The sequence below is a fragment of the Mustela putorius genome, unplaced genomic scaffold, assembly GCF_011764305.1.
Source record: "Mustela putorius furo isolate JIRA1106 unplaced genomic scaffold, ASM1176430v1.1 tig00000196_pilon_pilon_pilon, whole genome shotgun sequence".
Classification (NCBI taxonomy): domain Eukaryota; kingdom Metazoa; phylum Chordata; class Mammalia; order Carnivora; family Mustelidae; genus Mustela; species Mustela putorius.
In genome coordinates this window covers 6055868-6064924 of record NW_025421310.1, presented here as the reverse complement: position 1 = coordinate 6064924, position 9057 = coordinate 6055868, and the positions used below count along the sequence as shown (strand labels likewise).

At 46.8% G+C, this 9057-nt stretch overlaps 1 protein-coding gene across 2 annotated transcripts; it reads left to right on the top strand.

The window, feature by feature from the left end:
• Nucleotides 1–3509: 3509 nt before the first annotated feature.
• Nucleotides 3510–8400, top strand: LOC123391163 (T-cell-interacting, activating receptor on myeloid cells protein 1-like). Of its 2 annotated transcripts, none has more exons than XM_045076977.1 (5): nt 3510–3635; nt 5284–5319; nt 5451–5741; nt 6016–6312; nt 6583–7582. In XM_045076977.1, the coding sequence occupies exons 1-5, from the start codon at nt 3602–3604 to the stop codon at nt 6888–6890; spliced, it is 966 nt and encodes a 321-aa protein (XP_044932912.1). In that variant the 5' UTR covers nt 3510–3601; the 3' UTR covers nt 6891–7582. The 2 variants fall into 2 exon arrangements, with proteins under 2 accessions (XP_044932912.1, XP_044932913.1); XM_045076978.1 differs by lacking the exon at nt 6583–7582 and adding an exon at nt 7589–8400 and having other exon boundaries at nt 3518–3635.
• The last annotated feature ends 657 nt before the right edge of the window (nt 8401–9057 follow it).

The following is a 9057-nucleotide window of genomic DNA, read 5'->3' as shown; positions in this document are numbered from 1 at the left end:
GTTGGATTGAAATTATAGATTGAAGGGACTAAGACTGGAAGAGAAGATAGAGTAAGAAGAGAAGATCCCCAACTCTGGGCCACTACAACTCTGGACCACTATATGTCTATCAAAGACATCTTGTTTGAAGTTCATACAGGCTCCTTGCCTTCTGACTCAACCTCAACCTTGCCCTGAAATTATTTTTTCAGTACAATTCTTCAGAAGTTACGTTTCTGACAAAACGCCAAGGGAAAGTGAGTCCTGATTTTTATTAAGATTTGAAGTCACCAACGTTCCACACTAACTAGTAAGAGGGATGTATGTGTGAATGCACTCGTGCACACTTTCCCTCCATGTCTCCCAGATCCACTTATTTCTGGTCCAGCTCTTTCTTCCATCAGATGGGGTGACTTGGCTCCAGTTCACATGTCCTTCATCTTCCCCTGAGAACAATGTGCTAGCTGTCACATGTTCTTCTCGTGGAAAGGGAAGATGCACAGGCACCAAATCAAAATATGCAGTACCCCTGAAGACCTGGGCTGGAGTGAAACTGTTGCTACTTGCACCTTATCCTGCTGGCCAAATCAAAAAACGTGGCTGAATCCACAGTTGAAGGGCTATTGATGTGATCTATTTCACTCTGACTTCTTGGCCACAGTTACTCATATCCATCCCACGTACAAAATATGCTCATTCCCACCCCAGGACATGGTCCCCCAAATTTCCATCCAATAATGGCATCAGGCTTTAAATCCAGGATCTAGTGATCATTATCAAGTCTATTGGTGGCTCCTCTGGATCCAGGACTCGTGAACTAAAACACAAATTAGCTGCCCCATACATCTGCCATATGATGACAAAACAGAAGTGGGAAAACCACAATACTCCCACTTGAGAAAGCTTCCTCCTTATGTGTGTAGGTGACATAAAGCAGTCACTGGTTTGCAGCAGCTTCAAAAATCACTCTGGGAAAATGTTGCTAGATGCCACAATTCTGGGGGTGGAAATGTTCCTTCACAAAGTTTCATTTCTGTTCTTCATGAGGAGTTTCTCAGCCCACTGTCCTGTGAGGTCTTGGTTCCTCCTTCTGAGATGTCTTTCTTTTATCAACCTTCCTATCCACTTCTGAAGAAGACCTTGGAGAATATGACCCACTTGATAGATGGCCCATTTTCTCAGCTTGCTTTCTGCACACAGGAAGTTGAAACTTCAAGTCTTTGTATAATTTTTTAAAGCTTAGATTGGCAACAGTTTTGCCAGCATGGCTTTCAAAACCATTGTGGCTTTCAGGGCACCTGGGTGGCTCAGTTGGTTATGCCTTGGACTCTTGATTTTTGGCTCAGGTCATGATCTCAGGGTTTTTGGAGCAGAATTCAGTGATCACTTACCTACAAGACCTAGTGTTCATCACAACAAATTCCCTCCTTAATCGCCATCACCCATCTGGCCCATCCCTCACCACCTCCCTCCAGCAACCCTCAATTTGTTCTGTATCATTAAGAGTCTCTTATGCTTTCCTTCACTCTCTTTTTTCTTTTTCCCCTTCCCATATGTTCACCTGTTTTGTTTTTTAAACTCCACATATGAGTGAGATCATATGGTATTTGCCTTCCTCTGACTGACTTATTTCGCTTAGCGCTCTAGCTCCATCCATTACAAATGGCAAGATTTCATTTTTTGATGGCTGAGTAGTATATATATACCACATCTTTTTGATGGACATTTGGGTTCTCTCCATAGTTTGGCTATGGGAACATTGCTGCTATAAATATCAAGGTGAGTGTACCCCTTCAAATCTGTGTTTTTGTAAATTTTGTGTTAAATACCTAGTAGTGCAGTTGTTGGATCCTTGGGTAGTTCTATTTTTAACTTTTTTTTATTTTAGATTTTATTTATTTATTTGAGAGAGAGAGAGAGTTTGAGTGGGTGGAGGGCCAAAGGGAGAGGGAGAAGCAGATTCCCTGCTGGGCTCAATCCCAGGAGCCGGGGATCATGACCTGAGCTGAAGGCAGACAATTAATCCACTGAGCCTCTCAGGTGTCCCTATCTTTAACTTTTTGAGGAACCTCCAAACTGTTTTCCAAGTGACTGCACCAGTGTGCACTCCCACCAATAGTGTAAGAGGGCTCCCTTTTCCCACATCTTGATCAATACCTGCTGTTTCTTGTGTTGTTAATTTTATCCATTCTGACAGGTGCGAGGTGGTATCTTCTCCTGGTTTTGATTTATAGTTCCCTGAGGTTAGTGATGTTGAGCATCTTTTCATGTGTCTGTTGGTCATTTGTGTGTCTTCTTTTTTTTTTTAAGATTTTATTTATTTATTTGACAGACAGAGATCACAAGCAGGCAGAGAGAGTGGAAGGGAAGCAGGCTCCCCACTGAGCAGAGAGCCTGACGTGGGGTTCGATCCCAGTACCCTGAAATCATGACCTGAGCCAAAGGCAGAGGCTTTAACCCACTGAAACACCCAGGTGCCCCTAGATTTGGGGTTTTTAAAAAAGATTTTATTTATTTATTTATTTGTCAGAGATTGAGCAAAAGCAGGGGGAGCAGCAGGCAGAGGGAGAAGCAGACTCCCCACTGAGAAAGGACCCCCCCCCCATCACAGGACTTGACCCTGGGACCCTGGGAGCATGATGTGATCTGAAGGCAGACACTTATTGACTGAGCTACCCAGATGTCCCAGTTCTTTATAGATTTTGAATACTATGCCTTTATCAGATATATCATTTGAAAATATCTTCTCCCATTCTGTAGGTTGCCTTTTAGTTTGGTTGCTTATTTCCTTCACTGTGCAGAAGCTTTTAATCTTGATGTGGTCCCAATAGTTCATTTTTGCTTTTGTTTTCTTTGCCTCCAGTGACATGTCTAATAAGAAGTTGCTGTGGCTAAGGTCAAAGAGGTTGCTGCCTGTGTTCTCCTCTAGAATTTTGATAGTTTATTATCTTACATTTAGGTCTTTCAGCCATTTTGGGTCTATTTTTGTGCATGGTGTAAGAAAGTGGTCCGGTTTCAGTCTGCTGCATGTTGCCATCCAGCTTTCCCAACACCATTTGTTGAAGAAACTGTCTTTTTTCCATTGGACATTCTTTCCTGCTTTGTCAAAGATTAGTTGACCATAGAGTTGAGGGTCCATTTCTGGCTCTCTGTTCTGTTCCATTGATCTATGTGCCTGTTTTTGTGCCAGTGCCATACTGTCTTGATGATCACAGCTTTGCAATACAGCTTGAAATGTTGTCTCCAGTTTCATTTTTCTTCTTCAGAATTGCTTTAGCTATTCAGGGTCCTATAGACCGGGAATCTCCAGCAGTGTCTGCACCAACCTGTTTCCATCTCCTCAGTGGAATCATTTGGACCCAGGTGTCCAGTGCCTCTGGCTGGGTTAGAATTTGAGCCCTGAATTCACTGTGTTCATATAAAGAGTTTGCATAAATTATGACCTCATGGAGCATTTTTATTCCTTCTCGTTTCCTGGATGTGGTTGGAACACAAAACCTGTAGGTCACATGAGAGGAAGGAAGGGAAGGGTTGGCCAGAGATGTCACCACCCACATCCAGCTTCCCTCCCTGTCGTGGATGAGACCAGAGAGGGGCCCCCAGAGCAGCCTGCAGGGCCAGTATGATCCCTGAATTCCTCTGCCTCCTCTGCTTTGGTAAGTCTCTTGGGCCCGTCTACTGGGGTTAGGGGTGAAGGTGGGTGGAGAAAGATGGGACCACTCGAAATGGGAAGAGGGGCAGTAAGGTCTGCTTGTCTCCACTGATTGCTTCGGGTGTGTCAGAAACCCAGGGGGAGTCTTGAGACACAACTTATCGGTCAGATGTTCGCCGGTAGGCAAATACATTTCACGCCATAACCTGTCCTCTGCCTCTGTCATCCCTACTTACTTAAAATGTTATTGACTCAATATCCTAATTTTATTTTGTTTTATTTATTTTTTCTATGTCTTTGAACAAGCACATTCATCTGAAGATGGGAATTTAATGCCAATAACTTAAATTTAAAAAAATAAAATTCAAATGAAAAGCCAGGGTCACTTAGCAAAAAATAGGTTGGTGTAAACATATATGCAAATTAAAGGAGGAAGGCATTAGGACAGTCTAGCCATGGGCTGTTGGCCATCACATTTCTGAGCCCATGCCCAGCTACTTAACTATCACAAAGGGCAGTTGGCCAGAGACAGATGTGTGAGAAGGCTGATCTCTAGCCTAAGGAATTCTTTGTTGTTATCAAAGGAGTGGAAGTGACTGGAAAGGGTTTCAGCTTTCTGATGCCTTGATCAATGCTATAAAATACTGTGTCACTGCATCCCGTGAAATCATCTGTAGGGCCCCGTGGTTTGTATCCTACCCCAAGGGAAATACCACTCTGACCCTTGCAAACAGTCCTACATGATGGGAATCAAACCCATGTTGATAAACAAGGACCCTGAGACTGACAGTTCAGCGTTCCTGCTCAGGGCTGTGCAGTGAGTGAGCAGAAACCTCAAAGTTCAAACCCAGGCCTGTCTGGATCCAAAGTCACTGCTGTTTTCACTTGGTCATAATGGGATATTAAGAATGAGGCATGGTGGGTCTTCAGAATGGGAAAGTCCCCAGGGTGAGTCAGCAAATGTCAGCTGGGAAAAGCATAAGAAGATGAAAGATGAGTGCTTCAAAATGTTCAGGGGCATGGTAAAGCTGGGGGCACCTCCGGATGTCGATCTGCTGGTGCTAAGAAAACCTGCTTCCCACAAATAGGGACAGCATCATCTTAGCTTGATTGGGTCCCAGCGATGTGATTGATTTTCACAATAATCGCTGACCCCTAGATTCTAGGGTAATCCATGGGGCTTTTGTTGCCTTCAGGCTGGTCTATCTGGTGAAATGAAGAAAGGACGGTATTATAAGTTTGAATCTTTCTACCAGCCTTGAAAAATCTGAGCCCTGCTTAAATTGGGACATCTCTTCAGTTGCCCAATGTGCTTTCTTGATTCTTACTGTGTTCCAGGGTGGTTTACACACAGGGCATGCTAAGGAGAACAGAATAACTTCCTTCCAGGTGTTGATGGGACAGTAAAGCCTTGTGTCTCTCAGAGCATGAGTACATAAACTCTCTTAAGAATTCAGGGGTCAGGTCCTGGGGCGATGGGAGGAGCAAGCTACACAGAACTTCTGGGAGAAGCGAGGAAGGAGCCGGGAGCAGAGCTGGAGCCACAGACCAGTGTGGGGAAATGAGAAGCCCCATATGCCTGACCTCCAGGGAGGCCCCGGGGGGATGGGCTCTGGGCAGGTGCTCATGTCTCATGGACGGTTCTCTTGCAGGGCTGTGTGCTGGCCAAGGAAGCAGGGGGACTGACGGTGAGTTCCTTCAGACAGATCTTCCTTCTCCTTCACTCCAAACTCCCTGTATCACTTCTCTTTCCTTCAAGGGGTTTCCTGGGAGCAGACAAGGGCACCAAAACCCGGTCCTGATCTCTGCTTCCTTCCAGAGTCCCTTCCCAAGCCCTCCCTCAGGGCCTGGCCCAGCTCGGTGATGCCTCGCTGGAGTAATGTGACACTGCAATGTCAGACTTCTACCAAGAAAGTCAACTTTGTTCTCAGAAAGGGAAAAGTTCCTTTGGAGTCTGTGCAGTCATGGATTTCCACAGATGGGCCGGCTGAATTTCAACTCACTGACCTACAACCCAGAGATGCTGGAGAGTACACCTGTGACTACTACAGACGGGCCCCCCCCCACACACGTTCACAGCCTAGTGACGTTCTCCTACTACTGGTGACAGGTGAGGAGGGTGCCTCGAAGGGACAAAGGGTCTTCCAGGGACGGGTGTTGGGGGGGGGCCAAAGGAGAGAGGGGGCAAGGGGAGACGGAGAGACACAGAACAGAAAGAGCCAGGGCTTGAAGGGGAAATCGCCTTCCCGTAGTCAGAGTGGAAAGAGGGTGAGATCAGGGATCTGTCATTTCCCCCACGTGGCGGGAACCCCTGCCAGGAGAACAGGGTGGGTGGGGGATGCAGGGCTTCTCCCCATGACCTTGGAGCCCTCCTTCTCTTCCAGGAAGTTTTCTTAAACCTTCCCTGCAAGTCCACCAAAGGGGTGAGGTGACCGCAGGAGACACAGTGACCCTGCAGTGCCAGAGGCCAGACAATATTTTTGCGCCTGTAATGTTCGCTCTACTGAAGGAGGGAACGGCAGGGCCCATACGGGTCCAGAGTCCAGTAGGGAAGGAGACAGACTTTTCCCTCCGGACTGTGACAGTCAATGATGCCGGGAACTACAGCTGTGTGTACTTTCTGATGAAGGCTCCTTTCTTGACCTCACAGCCCAGCAGTCATCTTGAGATCCAGGTGACAGGTGAGGCGACAGGTGCATGACTCTTAGGACTTTGAAAAATTTAACTTATTTCTTAATTAAGTTGTTTTTATTTGGGCTATTTTACTGGCTTTTTCCAGTTTTGTGGACCTATAACTGATTTATAACACTGTTAGTTTAAGGTGTGCATCCTTTTTTTCTTTTTTCTTTTTTTTTAACCGGAGAGCATTTCTTTTGTTAATTTCGGATTCCTGTTTCTCCTTCGCTTTCCCGATCATCTCCTTTTTAAATCTCTTCTTTCCTACTTTATAGTCTTTGGCCTTTGTTGCTTGGCCTTCTTGGAGATGTTCTCAGCTTGTTCTTCCAAACGACCCATCCCGCCCCCACCAGAGCCCCTTCTGCCACCCCGGGCGTCCCCGAGAGCGGTGGTCCATCCTGCTGACGGCAACTTCATGGCAGTACCTTTCTCAGTCTTGGAACTTGCTGCTCCCCGGCCGCCGGCTGTCGTGACACAGCTGCAGTATCTTCTAAACTTGCTGCTTCGTGGGAGGCTGCTCCCGCATCCTCGGCCTTGTGCATGTTTGCGTGTGCACTGTGGTCAGCAAACGTTCTGTAGTTAGGACGCAAGGTCAGGGTGGGCAGTGCCGAGAGGTGCAGAGGGCATCCTGGGCCCGGTGGCGTCCTCAGGGCCTCTCCCCACTGACTCTGTCTCCTGGGAGCATTGTTGCTGATGGGTTCAGACTCGAACTCTGTGCTCCTGGCGTGTGTGAGCTGGAGAAGTCAGATGCCGGTTCCCTCTGGGAACCAGAGCCAATGGTGAGCCCGAGCTCTTCTTGGGTGAAGCTGAAATGAAATGCACGGTTGTCCCGATGCCCAGCTACTAAGCTGGAATATTTTTGAGCTCACTGGTTGCACTAAGTCTTTCCTACGAGGAGGGGAGCAGACACAGCCCCTGAACGACTTCCCTTCTCTGTGCGGCAACGGTGGGTTTTGGGGTTGCTGCTAAGCCTGGTTCCTACTACGAGGAGGGAGAAGGGGAAAGGGCAGTGCGGGAGGGTGGAAATGAGATGACGAGCAAGGACAGGAAGGGGGAGTGGTAAGGCAGAGAGACTGGGAAGGAGACCAGGGAAGAGCCACTACAACTCTCCAGAAATCCCACGTTGTGTTGAGTGACGACAGTGTCAGGGGAGGTAGAGCTGAGCACTGACCAGGAAACACCAGCGGGTGCAGGACAGTCACACTGGACAGGTCCGCGTAAGAAGGAGGAATGCTCCTTTCCAGCTGCTGCTCATCCTCTCCTCTCTACCATCTCCCCCAGGGGCTGCGTCCCGGGACTACACCTTGGGCAACCTCATCCGACTGGGTCTGGCTGCCGTGATTGTGGTGATTTTGGGGGCTCTCGTGGCGGAAGCCTGGTGCGGCCAGAAGGAGTCTCCACGTGGATCCACATAAAACAGCTGAGCGCCTCTCTTGTTTGGGCTGGTATCGCGGCCTGGGGCTCTTTCAACACCAGACTCCACTATGGGACTTCTTGTGGTTCTCAACATAGACACAGATGGCATTTTGGGTGGGATAGTTCATCACAGGGGACTGTCCTGTTTGTTGTAGGAACACTTAGCACCACTTCTCATGCCCATTAAAGAGAAGTTGAAACCCCAGTCATTGTGGAAGAAGATAGCAAGCAAGTTCTATCGTCCTTTTCCCAACACCCCTAGATGTGGAGGACAGGAGTATGTGGTGTTCCCCTGGTGGACAGCCTGTGTTTGGGGACCAGGAGAAATATTTCTTCTCTTCCTCCCTCTCCTGATCTCAGGTCTGTCCTTCTATGCATAGGCTCCACAGCTATCTGGGGGAGTGAGGCATCCTTGGTCAAGTTAACAGCCTGTGTGAGATTTTGGGGGGAGGTTTGGGAAGCTTGCAGATGAAATGTGACCTCACTTATTTCCTGACATTATGGAAGACCCAAAGTGGCCCCTGTGAGTGTCATCTAGGATTGAGTGAAGGCTTCTTGGACCCCCATATTGAAGGCTTCTTGGTGCTCAGGATGACAGAGATTAAGACAGAATCACTTGGTTGCAAAGTTGTTCATGTATCAAAATCAAAATTAATAAAGTATATGGTACCAGCTCACTTTTCCTGGAACCAGGATATGGAAAATGTAGACTTTAACCAAAAAAACTCCATCCACACTAGTTAACTGCGATACAGCATTCCACAATGTTTTAGTAAAAGTAAAAGCATCATGACTTCTTGGTGTTCCATTATCAGAGAAACTTGAGAATAAATATATTTTACTTAAGTGTGATCTTGGTTTCAGAAATCAGAAGATAAAAACAAGTGGCCTGGAAAAGGATTTTCTGAACCGTGGGTTTATGTCTAAGCCATTGCAAGACATCAAAACTGCTCTCATAAATCATCCCTTGCTCCCAGGACCAAGCCCCAAAGCACACATGCTCCTTTAGGATAAGAAAGATTGGGGTTCTCTTCCCTTGAGACTTCTGGTATATGAAAACTGAATAAATGCCAAAACAGTTACAAAAATGGAAGCATCTTTTGAAGGCTTTTATCTAGCATGCACACAACTCAATCCTATTTTGCTACTTACCAGTTAATGATCGATTTGTATACATGTATCGAGTCTTAGAGCAACAGTGTCCAGAAACTGGAAACTAGCAGTGAGATGTTCTCTTTCATTTAAACCTGAAGATGCATCTCCTTGTCTGTACCAATAATCTCCCTTAGAGGGAAACTCAAAACTGATATCCTTTCTTTTTCTTTTCCTCCCTT

Coding starts and splice junctions, on each gene's coding strand:
- LOC123391163 (XM_045076977.1), top strand. CDS start 3,602: ATGATCCCTGAATTCCTCTGCCTCCTCTGCTTTG. Junction 3,636..5,283: donor CCTCTGCCTCCTCTGCTTTG/GTAAGTCTCTTG, acceptor GTTCTCTTGCAG/GGCTGTGTGCTGGCCAAGGA. Junction 5,320..5,450: donor AGGAAGCAGGGGGACTGACG/GTGAGTTCCTTC, acceptor GCTTCCTTCCAG/AGTCCCTTCCCAAGCCCTCC.